Source organism: Drosophila kikkawai, chromosome X (genome assembly GCF_030179895.1).
Source record: "Drosophila kikkawai strain 14028-0561.14 chromosome X, DkikHiC1v2, whole genome shotgun sequence".
NCBI classification, from domain to species: Eukaryota; Metazoa; Arthropoda; class Insecta; order Diptera; family Drosophilidae; genus Drosophila; species Drosophila kikkawai.
This window is the reverse complement of record NC_091733.1, coordinates 19,852,117-19,866,688: the sequence shown is the minus strand read 5'-3', so window position 1 is coordinate 19,866,688 and position 14,572 is coordinate 19,852,117. Positions and strand designations below refer to the sequence as shown.

Here is a 14,572-nt window from a genome sequence, read left to right as displayed (position 1 = left end):
CCTTTCTTTCCTCTTTCTCTTTACCGTTACTGATACCGCGTTTTTGCAATATTTCATATGCTGCGCTCTAAAAACTAATTTCGGGTTTCTTTATTTATAATTTCGGGTTTTTTATATACTTTTACTTTGTTTGTATTTTTGTTTGTTTTTTTTTTTTCTTTTGTTTGTTTTGTTTTTGATGTATAGACTAAAGAAAAAAATGTTGTTAGCTTTTGGATAAATCTGCTTTAGCTGCGTCCTTTTCTTTTTCTTTCTTCCCATCTCTCTTACTCTCTTTTCCTATGAGCCTTCTCCCTTGCCGTGTGAAAGTTTCTTTTTTTTGCGGATTTTATATCGGTTTTACATACATAGAATTCTATATATTTTTATATTATTGAAACATTTAGCTTGGTAGTTCGTGTTTTTTGTTTGTTTTTTTTTTTTGTTTTTGCAGTTTATATATATATATATATATATATATATATATATATATATATATATATATATATATCCATATATAAGTATATATATATATATATGTATATATATATAGGTTTCCATATTAATATGCCTTGGATATTAATATTTAATACAATGTTACGCGCATAGTGCATTACAAATATTGTTTAAAGTTAAAAAAAAAAAAACATGTATTTATATATATATATGATGTTCCATACATACATACATACATACATATATATATATATATATTTATAATTTTAATAAAAACTATTACATTAGTTAATATTATGAAATATATTTCGAAGTACGACTACTTCAACATGGGGGCTTTCTTTACTAATCTGACGCAAGAATCACTCTTTTCTCCTTCTCTGTGTCCTGCCTCTCCATTCCCTTGCGCGCAGCTCTACCTCGTTCTCTCTTCTTTGTTGTTGTTGTTGTTGTTGCGTGGCATTGATTTTCCTATTGTGTCTGGCTTTTATCTCATCTGATTGATTTTCTGTACTTCTCTCTCACTCCCTTGTCTAGCGGATATTTCATCAAAGTGCATTTTGTGGCATATTTGTTTGTTGTTCAAGACTACGAGTATCTACAAATGTATATGTATGTGTGTGCACGGACGTGTGATGGTTCTGGATTTTTGATATTTAAATCAAGGTTAATTTTGGGGATTTTGATACAAAACAAGCGCCAAAATAATTACTTTCCACTCCATGGAACTTCCGTCTCGAAGAACTTATCCGAATTGAATGAATAAAAAACAAGCATTTGCGTTTGGAAAATAATTAAGAGATACATGTGTATCGTAATGTAAAAGTGTTGTAGAATATTCCGAGATATTGATAAAAAAAAAAATATACAATTTTGTTATAAGGTGTTTGAGTGCGTGCAAACACAAAAAAAAAAAACATTGAAACTGACTGAATTTTTGTAATTTGCGTTTCCCCTATCTTCTTCTCTTTCTTTTCTATATTTTTTACCGGTTGGTTTTCAGCTGTCTGCTTTGTTGTTTTTTTTTTTTATATATATATACTGTATGCTTTTTAGCCTACGCTAATTTTCTATATTTTTTACAAAGAAAAGTTTCTGTCACGCGCGCGACTTCTTTCTCTCTCTCTTCTCTAGTTCTTACTCGCCCTCACACTTGCTCTTTGTTTCTGCTCAGCTCTCTTGGGAATCGTTTTGCGTTTGCCTTTTTTTTTGTTATTTTTTGTGTTTAGATGCCACCTAATAACTAATTTACATTTAGGATTTAATTATTAATAATTTTATATATATATATATATATATATAATTATTCTGCTTGGTATTTTATAGTTAACAAAAAAAAGTGTGTTTATATAGCAGCCTTTATAAACAATTTCTCAAGCTTTCTTCTCCTTCTCCTCCTGTGTGATTTTATTCTCTTCTTTATTCAGATTTTTCCGGATTTTTCTCTCTTTTCTTTCTTTTCTTTTTGCAGCTTCTTGCCAGCTTAGCTTCCTACTCTCCATCTGCTTCTTCTTCCACTTTCTCCGGCTGTATTTGCTGCTGCTTTTTTTTTTTTTTTTTTTGCTTTACGCTGTTTATCACATTTAATATATATATATATATATACGCATATATATATATTTATTATATATTTATTATATAGTTTCTTTAATTTAAGTTGTTTTTATTTTCCTTTGTTGGTTTGCGACACGCAATGGAAATTCTCTTGGTGTTCGTTTTTGCTGCTGTTCTTTTTCGCGTTTGAATTTGTTGCTGCTGCTACTGTTGCTGTCGCCGTAGCAGCACCAACATTAGCTTGGCTTTCGCGGCAGTGTTGCGCAGACAGCGTCGTCTTATATCCTCCCGTGTTCTTCGCATCTCCACAGCTCCAGTTCCTCCTCAATTTCCTAGCATCAGAGTTCAAAACATTACAGCAGCTCCTGTTGCAACAGCAACTTGTGTTGCTGCTGCTGGAGTTGCGCCTGTTGTTGCAGCTGTTGTTGCTGCCAGCGCTTGTATTTGCCCTGATAGGTTGGAGTTGTTGCATCTCCGACCACTCTACCTCCTCCAGCTCCTGCAGCTACAGCACCCGTTGTCATTGTCATTGTCTGCAGCATAATATTGTTGTTAATAATAGTGCTATTATTATTGTTATAGTGCACGACGGCTCCATCCATCACAGTTTCATAGCAATATGCCGCTGCTGCATCCAGCAACGTTGTTGTTGTTGCATAATTGCTGCTGCTGTTGTGCAACTGAAGTTGCTGCTGCTGCTCCTGCTGTTGCTGAAGTTGATGAAGTTGCTGGAGTTCCAAGTGTTGCAAATGCTGCAACTGATGTTGCTGCTTCTGTTTTTGTTGCTGTTGTTGACTGGCAGCTAGTTTTCCTCCTGCTGCTGCGAATTATGAATTGGAATTGCGCTTGGTTGGCAGCTAGGACGAACTCGATTGATTCATATTGCCAAACATGTGGGCAGAGAACGATGTCTGGCCCGTGGAATTGGCCTGCGATGTCGACGACTGTTGTTGTTGTTGCTGCTGTTGCTGTTGCTGCTGCTGCTGTTGCTGTTGCTGCTGTGCCTGCTGCTGCTGTTGATTTAGCGATCCGCGCCCATGCTTGGGTATCGGTGGCTGGATATACTCGTGCCTGGCCAGCGCAAACACATCCATGCGATCCTCCTTGCGATAGGCCAAGCAGCCTCGAATGAAACTCTGGACGGGCGAAAGTAAATAATAAAGCTTTACAACTTTAAAGTCCCAATGTAATGTAATCACTACCCACCTTGGCCTCGTTGGAGACGGTTGGCTTGTTGGAGAACTGCACTTCGGTGGCCTTGAGGATGGTGTTCTCCTCGAGAATCGTGGCCTGCGACTGATTATGGCCGAAGGGCTTCTTACCGTACAGGCATTGGTAAAAGATGACACCGACACTCCAAACGTCCACTTTGGAGGAGATCTTTGGCGGATTCTTGCCCACAACAAAGCACTCGGGCGGCAGATACCTAAAAACGAAATGTAATTCAAACATAAGAAAAGATATTACAAGAAAGCAAGTATTATATACACACCAGTAGGTGCCCGCTCCCTGAGAGGTTAGATCCATGCCGTGATCGGGATTGTAATTCTCATCGTCCATCACCTTGGACAGACCAAAATCGGTGATCTTGATTTCGCCACAGACATTGCCCTCGGTCAGCAGTATGTTGCCGGGCTTCAGATCGTAATGGATAACTGGCGGCTTAATCTCATTCAGATACTTGAGAGCAGATACAACCTGAGGCAAGCAAGAAGGAATTGAGTTTATGAGTTAATGAATTAACAAATTCATAAATTAATTATTTGACATGCCTCGCAACGACACTCACCTGCATTATTATCGAGCGCGCTTCACGCTCGGGTATAGTCTTATGTTGCTTCAAATAAAAGTCCAAATCATGGCCATCACAATACTCGAGCACCGTGCAAAACGAGTTTGCATCAATCTCAAAGACATCGTAGAGCTTGACGACCCGCGGATGATCCAACGCTTTATGGATGTTGTATTCCCGCAAGGCATGTCTGGTTGGGATTAGTGGGGATGGTTTCAAAGGTAAAGTGTGGTTATTAGTGGGGCTTATTGCAATAGAGAAGAGCGAGGCCCACACCACACCCTCAAGTTTTTTGTATTTTTGCCTAAAAGCTAATTGTCTTTCTGTTTGTTACTTCTCAACTTGATAGCCAGAATACAGCTCAGCTCAGCTAAGCTCCCTTTCCCAATTAATATTTGTTCAAATTTTCCTAAACTCCTCGATCTTTTCCTCTCCGTTCGCCTCGCCACTACTCACTTGATATAATTAGCTTTCTTATCCTCCTTCCAATCCTTGTTTAATTGGTGCACCTTACATGCGACATAGCGTTGCTCCTTGAGGTCGAAGGCCTTGTGCACCTCGGAGAAGCCGCCCTTGCCCAGCAGCATCAGCAGAAGATAGCGTTCGTTCAGCACGGGATGATTGTTGAAGCGAGACTGAAAGAAATCACAATGCAAAGGGAAACATTTTTGTTATAAAGAAAGTAATTCCACGATTGATTCTTTCTCTTTTAAGGCTTGGAATCGATGATGCCCACCTGATCCTCGTTGAGTATCCGCTTGAGCTCTCGGATATGCAGGTTGCGCTCTCGCTCCAGCTTCTCCATCTCCAGCTGCAGGTCGGCATCCTCCTTCTTCAGTGCGTTTTGGCGCAACTTGAGGATCTCGTCATACTCGTAGTACTCCTGCGCTGTGTATGCCCCCGATACGGGGTCCGGCTTGAGGAAGGTGCCAGAGTCCGAGCAGCTGCCGCTATCATTACCGCCGCCTCCGCCACCACCTCCTCTATCCGAGAGTCGATCGCCAACACCGCCGGAATTGCCAACATTACCACCTGATCCTCCACCGCCATTATGCAGCAACTGAGCCTGATTGGCCTGCGTCGAGTTGGAACGCGATAAACCGCGGCCGCCGCCACCACCGCCGCCGCCGCCACCAACACCTCCTACACCGGCACTGCCAACGCCGCCGACGCCACCGCCGCCAACGCCGCCTCCAACGATTCCGCCAGCATTATTGCCACCGATGCCGCTATCAACGCTGACACCGCCGCCGGCTCCAGCGCCACCCAGGCGATCACTGCCCGGTCCGCTGACAACAACACCGCCGGTTAGCTGCGAGGAATCGTTCGAGTTGGAATTTTGTTGTTGCTGCTGCTGCTGGTGTTGCTGTTGTTGCTGCTGCTGCTGGTTGTTCTGGTTGCTATTGTTGTTGCGCTTACGTCCAGACTCCGCTGGGCGCTTCTTCATTAGCTGCTTCTTTTGCCGATCGATCTCCTCGCGTTCAGCGGTGATCTCCTCCTGTCGCCGGCTCAGCTCCTGGAACGCATATCCGTCCGTCCAGTTCTCCTGCAGAATTAACGATTCGATTAATATGTTATTATTGCATATGCATATGTAGTTTTCTATATTTTATAGATTAAAAATCAAACTAGTATCTCACCTGGAATGTGGCGCCCACCCGCTGTGTCACAAACTGGCCAAGGCGTAGGCGATTCTGCATGCATTTTTGTCGCGCTTCCTTTTTCTCGATACTGCTCTTCTCCTTCAGCAGCTTTTTAACAACATCGATGCACTTCGCGATATGCGACTTGTGCTGGTCGATCGTCTTCTGATTGCCAACTATTTGACATTTCTGCTCGTCGGACAGCCGCGTCATCTCGTCCAGCTTCACCTTGCCGGACTCGTGTTCCGCCTCACGTTCCTGCAGTTCGTGCAACGACACCTCCGTCTGTGTGGCCTTGCTATACGTTATGATGGTAGCTGGCATGGCCATGGGCGGTGGCGGTGGAAGTGGTGGTCCAACACCCACATTTACGCCGACACCTACGCCCACATTTACGCCAACACCAACCATCCCGACAACGCCGAGGGAACCGAGCTGGTGCGAATGCGTTGGAACAACGGTGGCCGTTGACGTGGTCGGCGGTCCTAGTTGCTGCTGCTGCTGTTGCTGTTGCTGCTGCGGCGTCTGCTGCTGCTGCTGGATGGAAGCGAGACTAAGGGGATGACCCATGCCCACGACCACGTGTGGAGGAACCATTTGATTGGAAGTCTGTTGCTGCTGCTGACGTTGCTGCTGCTGTTGCTGCTGCTGCTGCGCCTTGCTGGAGTTGACGTAGTGGAAGTCGGAGGCTCCAGCTTGCTGCTGCTGCTGCGGCGTCTGTGTTTGGGGACTAGCTGGTGGATACAGATAGGCGCTGCTGGTCTGCACTTGCACTTGGTTGCCAGCAGCTCCTCCGGTAACAACGCCGACGCCGCCACCCGCCGTCACACCCGTCGCCTGTTGCGTTGTTTGCTGCTGTTGCTGGGCGGATGACGGTGACTTGCTGCCGCCGCCCGTGTGGGATCCCCGGATACCGGCTGAGTTCCCGCCCCCACTGCCGGCGACGCCGACGCTGACACCAACGCCAGGCTGCTGTTTGTTGAAGTAGTCGTTGATTTTCTTGTTGTCGCTGCCGGGCATCAAGCGGGCATTTTTGCCGCCACCACTGCCAGACCCGGATCCAGCTCCACTTCCTCCGCTGCCGGCTCCTCCACCACCAGCTCCGCCTCCTCCGCCGCTTGCTGAACCGCCAAGGCGATCTCCCAGACCCAGGCTCATGTTCACCTTGGGCATATCACGAAAGGCTAGGGATTTGCCCTTCAGGCTACAGTTGTTAACTCCTCCGGATCCAGTGCCGCCGCCTCCTGCGATCCCACCGCTGCCACCTCCACCTCCGGAGCCTCCGCCGCTCCCCGCCTCATCAGCGGTGTGAGGCATTTTCCGTTTCCGTTTCCGTTCCGCCGGAGTGCGTGGCTTGCCGACTGCCGCCACAGACGTCGTCGTTGTGCTGGCTGCCGTCATGTAGCTCATCTCCGCGGATACGCCTCCATTGTTTGAGTGCTGCGGGGGTGGTGGCGGCGGCGGTTGTTGCATACCCAATGTGGGTGGAAAGGCGGGATGTTGTTGTTGCTGCTGTTGCTGCTGCTGAAGGGCAGCTCCTGCTCCTGGCGTAGCTCCGGCAGCACTCAGCATATCGTTGACATCCTTCTCGCTGTGCGAGGAGCCAGTGCTCATATTCGAATCCGGATTACTGCTACCCTGGTGCAGTCCCTGCAGCGACTGCTGCTGCTGGTGGAAGTGCTGCTGTTGATGCAGTTGCTGCAGCTGGTGTGGATGCTTGTGCAGGTGCTGCAGATGCTGCTGAGCAAGGATCTGCTGTGGATTCGGCTGCTCCTGTTGCTGCTGCTGTTGGGCGTTGTGATGATTCGCAAAATGCTGCTGTTGTTGCTGCTGCTGCGGGGGCGGGGCCTGCTGCTGCTGAGGTGGCTGCAGCTGCTGCTGTTGCTGCTGGTTAGGATGGTGGTGACTTAGGGCCGAAGTAGTCTGCGGGGCCATCTGCAACTGAGCACCGGCGGACATCTGCAATTAATAAAAATACGAGTAAGTTAGTCGACTGCTGTAGTGCATAAATATTAAGCTAAAGGCCTTAAATACTTCTCACCAATACTCTGAATTATTTTAATGCTTATTTTATTAGTTGTGACATTGATGTCATTGCTTTACAATATGAATGAATATTTCACAATAAACTGAAACTGGACCTATGTATGTATATTTAAATAGTAAAGATATGGGAAAGCTAAATTCAAATTTATTTTCAAATTGCAATCGTTCTAATATTTTTTATATTTGCATTCACGTCTCTTATTCTCTATTTATAAATGTAATATTAACACCATTTAAAAAAATTTAGATTTTTAAAATTAGATTTTAAAATTTGTATACTGCTTATCACTTCACTCTTTCTACTTTCTTCATTCATTCTTCTCTCTGTTCGTTTTGTGCACTTGGCAACACTGCCGCCGCTTTTGTTTTGCTCCGCTGCTTCTTTAACAGTTTTTTTTCTCTCTCATCTTTCGCCCATTTTGTCTGAGAGCGAGAGAGAGCTGCCACATTCGCGGGATTTAGCATTGCAACTAGGTGGCAACCCAGGGGCGGTGGCAGCAGCAACGGCGAAACCAAAAGAGAATGTGCAAAATATGTGTGTGCGCGAGAGTGCGAACGAGACGAAAGGCATGCGTTTGCGTGAGAAGGATTGCGACAAACGGAGAGAGAAAGAGCAAGCGAATGCAGCCGATTGTGTGTGTGTGTGTGTGTGTGTAATGTTTTATCAAAAAGCACAATGTAAAGACAATGAAAACCAACAAGAAACAAAAATACAAAAAAAAAAAAAAAAAATTAACAATTTAGGTTGAAATGAAAATGGCTACCTAACATGATTTGCTTTTTGGATTTGCACTCTAATTGCTACACATATTTTTCATTTATTAAACTTAAAGCTTTTCGAATTGTATTTTTTATTTTTATTTTTTTATTTGTATATTCACAAAATGCCGTTCACCTTTTTTAAGCGCCGCATATTTTTCTGCACACACATACGTGGCCGCGTGCTCTTGTGTGTATATGTATAAATGTATGGGTGAGTGTATATGTATTTGGCTTTTCACATTCTATTACAGTTTTATCACATTTATTGCTTTTTCGGTTTATTTCTTTCGTAATTTTGCACTTATTTTCACATTTTTGTTATTGTTAAGTAATCTTCTTAATATTTTACTACATAAAGATGTAAATATATGTAAATATATACATATATTATAACCGTTTTATTCCGATTTTTTTGCAGTCGCTCTCATCGTGCGCGTGTGTGTTTGTAAAATGGTAAGCGGAGCGAAAGAAAGAAGAAGGTGCAAACACACAGAGGAAGAGACAGAGAGAGAGTGTAAGCAAGCAAGCAGAAGAAGAGTGGTGAGCGAGCGGCTCATTTTAAGTGAGAGCGTAGAGGGCGAGAGCGGAACAGCGAGTAAGAAGTAGGAGCAAGAGAAGAGCGAGTATAACTATTCGCTTATTTGCAAAAAAAAAAATAAAATAAAAATAAATAAATAAAACTAAAATGAAACTTAAAATACAAAAAATATTTTGCTGTAATTTTTTTTTTTTGTTGATGTTAATTATATACAAATGTATTTTATTTAATTAAACCTAGAATTTAAAAAAATGCGCCAAGTTGTTGCTGCTGCTCTGCTGGCGTCGCTGCCAGCGGAACGCTGCAGCTTTTTTCTTTTGCTGCCAGCCTCTATCCATCCATCGAACTTCCAATCCAAAACGGAATGGAAAGCAGCTGCTGGCAAAGAGAGAAAGAGCCAGCCGGCGTCTTTGTCAATTCGCGAGCAACGACGCCGCCGGCAGAGGGCGCCATTGTCGCAACAAACGCACAAGGGCAACAAAAACATCACGGCGACCAAGTTGCCAAAATGATTAAAAAAAAATAATAATAGTTATAAAAGCTTAACGAAAACTCAGCTTAAAAAAAAAAATAATACAAGAAAAAAACAAAATTTATATATTTAAAAAATATATTTTAGAAAAAATTTAAAATATATATACATATATATAAAAAAAAAAAAAAATAAATAAACTATTACTTTTCGAGTGGAATGGGGATGAACGTAGCAGATATGCAATACAATGGGCTGTTAATGTTAGCAAAAACACACAGCATAGAAAATAATGTGCATTGTGTATGGTACTTCTGACACGATAGAATTAAAAAGAACGCCACTTTTGGAGACTTTTCGCTTCATAGTACATATTTTTATTTTTTACTTAGTTATTTAAAAAAAATGTATTTCTTTTTATTTTCAAACATTTGTTGTAGTGTACTTCCTTATTCCCTGGTTCCTGGTTCCTATTCCCCCGTGTCTCCCTATTTCTTGTTCACCTTTTCTATTTGGACAACAGCTGTCGCATGATCGCTGTTTACTCCCTTCCCGCTGGATTACAAATAAAGGAAAAGCAGACACCGAAAGGAAAAGAAAAATCGAGGTGAAGGAAGAGTGTTGCCAAACATGGGCAAAGCATGAAAATTGTAACGGCCAGCGAAACACGAAAATTGGCAACAGCGAATACTGTGAAAGCGACAAGGGAGGAGAAGAGGACAAACAGAGTCGGCAAAGACGACAGGGGGATAGGGATAGGAAGAAACCGAGAGACGAACGAAAGGCCAGACAATGAAATGAGCTGATGATAACAAACCGCCACACCAAGTGAACGTATGAACGAGGGTATGGTAGGGGCAATAAGAGGAGCAAGATGAATAGTGAGAAGCGCAAAACGAAAAGCGACAAACTACGACGACGACGACTTAATTTTTGGGCCTTGCCTCACGTGCGCGTGAATGAGATAAATCTATGATGATGATTATGCTGCTGCTGTTGCAGCAGTGCGAAAGGGAGAAGCAGAGCAAGGCAGAAGGCGAATGGTAACGGGCGAAGGAGGGAGACGGGCATGCGAAAAGAGCAGAGGAGCACACACACATACAATTGTTGTTGCTTGGAATTGAAATTCGGACCGAGATGGAATGAAATGGAATGGCATTATGGGCAGTGCGGCAGGGGCGATGTAGAGGCGCCGCTGTGTGGGTGTGGCACTAAACCCAACGGAACTCGTATGCATTACGCATGCATTTCTTATTGAGAGGAAATCTGCGAGAGTGAGAGAACCTAGCGGGAGAGAGAAGCCCAGAAGAGATGGAACATTCCATTGCAGTGCTTTTTTTTTTTTAATTTTTCTGGTGCGAGCTTTTTTAGTTATTTTTTTGTTGGTCCAGCGCTTACAGTGGAACTTTATTGAAATAGCAATATTTGAAATAGCAGAATTTGATTGAAATAGCAATAGTTCAAACAAGATTGTTTAAAATTTAAATTATATGTTGGTAATGTATTTCAAATAAATTTATAACTTTACGTTTTCAACAAGAAAGTTGAGAGCTATATAAACATCATTGTCAATTTACAGTAAAATAAGGAAGCTTATTAAACGTAGAAACTAGGAGTTTCTCGTTTGAAACAATGATTAGTTATTCTTTTTGTAAATTTATTTTGTGTCTTATTTATTTTTTTTAATTTTATTTAATTATTTATTTATTATCACTTTTTATTTATTTTAATTTATTTATTTTGCTCGTTTTTTTTGATAACTCAATTACGTATGAACATAAAATGTGTATATGTATGCAAGTACTCATGAACATGTATATTTAATCATCTATGTTTGTAATTCTGTGTATGTGTGTTTTTGAAACTTGTTTGCAAGAGACGTTGACTTCAAATCCAAGAGACAGAAATAAAGAAAAATCAAACAAAAACAAAAAGCTGAGCGCGAGCTCGGACAAATAAAAGAAACAAACAAAACACACATCGAACCACAACTCGGCTCGACGTCGCGTTGCCGCTGCTGGTGTGCGCTGCTTCTGCCTCTGCTGGCGCAGTTTAACAGTTCACGTCGATGAGTCAAGGTCGAGAGACGTCACGCAAATTTTCGTTTTCATTGCCTTTTGCCCACAGACAAATAAATACAGCAACACACATACATGCATGCAACCACACGCTGTTTTATTTTTAGAAACGAATCCGAAGCCGAAGTGAAACGAAGTTGGCACGATAACGAAGATGTGAGAGCGCGAGAGAGAATTACGGAGAGAGAGAGCGTTAGAGAACCTTGCAACTACAACATCTGGTTCGCTTCGAAAAATGAATGAATAAAATATGAAACGGTTCATCTGCCCCTTCTCCCTGTTGTTTATTTAATGGTGGGCATATGTACAAAAATTCTTATGTATGTTAAATAATATAAATATTATCTGTTCTGGAGATCGACTCAATTTTGTTTTATTCGAATTTAGCTCTACGTGCATTCTAACTATGGTAGCTTACACGTATCCCCCACTAGCGCTAATAAACATTTGCGACCCGCAGATATTAACATTTGTAGATTAGTTTCTTTTAAAATTCAAAAGTTTTCGTATTTTCAGCATCTTTTAGTTTTCACTTCCGAGTTTCTATATTTGTTCTCATTACCGTTTTTAATTTAATTTTACACGCTCCCCATGCTTAATTTGGTTCAAATCCATTGGGTTAACATTAACATTTTGTGTTATGTTGCCCAATTTCTGTTAACGCAGACGTCGCGGCCGCAGTATCTTAGACTGGGCGCACAGCACTCTCCGCTCTCACTCTTTTTGAAACTAGCACGTGCAGGCGAAACCGCTTAATGTAAACAGAGAGAGGAACAGAACAAAGGAAATAAAAAAAAATAACTCACGCTCTTCGTTAATTTGCGGCCGCCGCCAGTGTTGCGTTTGCTACCGTTGCTGGCGCTGCGACTGCGTTTGCGAGCGGCGGCGGCAGAGGCGCCGGCAGAGGCTAACATTATGTAGCCTCCGCTGTTGCTGTTGTTGTTGCAACTACTGCTGCTATTGCTGCCCGTTGCTGCCGTCGTCGTGGTTATCGTTGCACTCCGTTTTCTTGGTATTTTTGTTTGCTGCTGTTTTTCTTGTTGTTTTATAGGACTTTTTTGAAATGGTTTAAATTCTGTTATTTGGTGTATAATTGTTGCTGTTGTCTCTTGTTGTTTTTTTAATGCTTTCTGCGATATTTGCACTAATTCTTCCGGTATTTGTTCAAGCTTCGCTGGTAATATTTCCTGCCGTGCTGATGATATGTTTAGCATACGTTGTATCTGCTGTATTTGTGGTATTCGTTGAATTGTTTGTTGTATTTGCGGCGGTTCTTCTTCAATCCTCCACCGTTGATGTTGTTGCTGAATATTTTTTATTTCGATCTGTTGTCTTTGCATTTGTATTTCTTGTATTTGCAGGCTTGACGGCTGCATTTGTTGTTCTTGCATTACTAAAGCAAATGCAGCACAAGGAGACGGCGTTAAAGACATAACATGTTCGCTCGGAACTAACGCTCCATCTCTCTCTCTCTCTCTCTCTCTCTCTGACGCTCTGTTAATAGAGAGGGCTTGAGAAACAGCTGACACACTTACACTTGCCGGCGAAAATCAGCTGCTCTCTCTCTCGCTTAGCCGGCGCTCTCCCTCTCTTTTCTTGCTTTGTATTTTCGCACTCACACGCACACATACACATACATTGAAGGATGCACAATAAAAAAAAAACAAATTAAAAAAAAAAACAAGTTTCGGTTTTTTTTGCCGATTTCTTTTTGTAGGAAGTTGTGCGCGAATTTCAGCGACACGTCACGTTGCTCGCTCTTTAAGTTTAAGTTCGAAACTGAGAGCCAGTCGACTAAAATTGGCAAATCCAATCCACACACACACAGACAAACACAGATCACAAGCACAGCACGAATAAAATAAACTGAACGCGACTCAACGAACGTTCGATGGGTGTATTTTGTGGCTTTTTTTCTGGATTCTTCTGGCCAGTACTTGTCCGTATGTCTGTGCACCACATTGCGTATGCGTATAGATGTGTTTGTAATGTCTGCTAACCGAGTGAACTTAAATTGTGTTTAGCAACCGCCGACAAAACCAAAACGACACCGACACCACCGCGTCTGCACACCAAATGCTCTGAGAGGGCGAGAGCCGACAGCTGCTCTCTTTGCTTCGCGGCTCGGCTACTGCTCCTCCGCTCTCCTCTTTTTCACTTCTTTCTCCTCTTTGTCTACCCCTCAACGCACTACACGCTTCGCGATACTTCGCGTCTGTTCTTGTTGGCAAGGCCGTCGACTGCGCTGCCTCTGTTCCTAGTGACTGCGACGTTAGAAAGCTTGCACATTTCTCACTGCATTTTCTTACTGTGTTTGTTGCTTTTGCCTTAAATTTGTTTGAATTTTCAAGAGCGTTATTATACTAAGCTCTTACGATAAGTATTTTTACTGATAATTTTATTATTATTATTATTTTTTGTATTTCCATAGATATATGTAAACCGAATGCAATTTGTAATATCCCTGATTTATACAGACCTATTTACCAAACATGTATAGGTATTTCCAATTTATTTGACGGCTGGTGTAATGATTTGAAAGGGGGAAAGATATGGCACTAGGAGTGTGCGATTGTGTCGTTGTTTCCCCGATAGTACGTAAGCTAACGGTTTGCCATGCCAATGACAGGCGATGGAGCAAGAGGAAATGAAGAAGGAATAAGGCACGAACTTTTTCGAATTGAAGCCATTTGTGAAAATTAAATTTGGTTTAAAATACAAATTAGTAGCGGTGTATGTATGTATGTACATATGTACATACATATGAACACGATGCAAATATCAACAAGGCGTAAATAAAACGAAATGAAATTCAAGACGCAAATAAAATGCTATGTATGTATGTATGTATGTAAGTGTATGATTTTATATACATATTATGCATGTTTACGTACATATATACATACATATGTATGTACTGACATATGTTATATACTCACTTTTGCATATTTGGGTTTTCAGTTTTTAAAAACAGACATGAAAATCAATTAACTTCGGGCCTGCAATTTTCACTGGTCTCGTCTTTAATTAATTTATTTTTTTGTGTTTTTAACGGATGAGTTCAGTTTATGTTGCACTTTTTTTTGCGATTCGTAGTCGTCGATTTTTCCTCCATTTGATCTGTGCAACTTTCACCCGAAACAGGCCAACAACAAATGCAAGTGCCAAATGATTAACTTTTTCTACACATTGCCTCTACCTATTTGTTTTTTGTTTTTGTTGTCATTATTATTTTTGTTTTGTTTTGCATAC

The 14,572-nt window shown here is 42.0% G+C and overlaps 1 protein-coding gene across 1 annotated transcript; it reads right to left on the bottom strand.

Moving 5' to 3' along the window:
* Positions 1-780: 780 nt before the first annotated feature.
* Tlk (Tousled-like kinase) lies at positions 781-13,391 on the bottom strand. Its single transcript, XM_041775005.2, has 8 exons — positions 12,127-13,391; positions 5,422-7,383; positions 4,518-5,327; positions 4,238-4,416; positions 3,779-3,971; positions 3,482-3,687; positions 3,196-3,415; positions 781-3,125 (listed from the first exon to the last, which is right to left on the bottom strand). Exons 1-8 carry the CDS (start codon positions 12,751-12,753, stop codon positions 2,847-2,849), a joined length of 4,476 nt encoding a protein of 1,491 aa, XP_041630939.1. The 5' UTR covers positions 12,754-13,391; the 3' UTR covers positions 781-2,846.
* Positions 13,392-14,572: the final 1,181 nt, after the last annotated feature.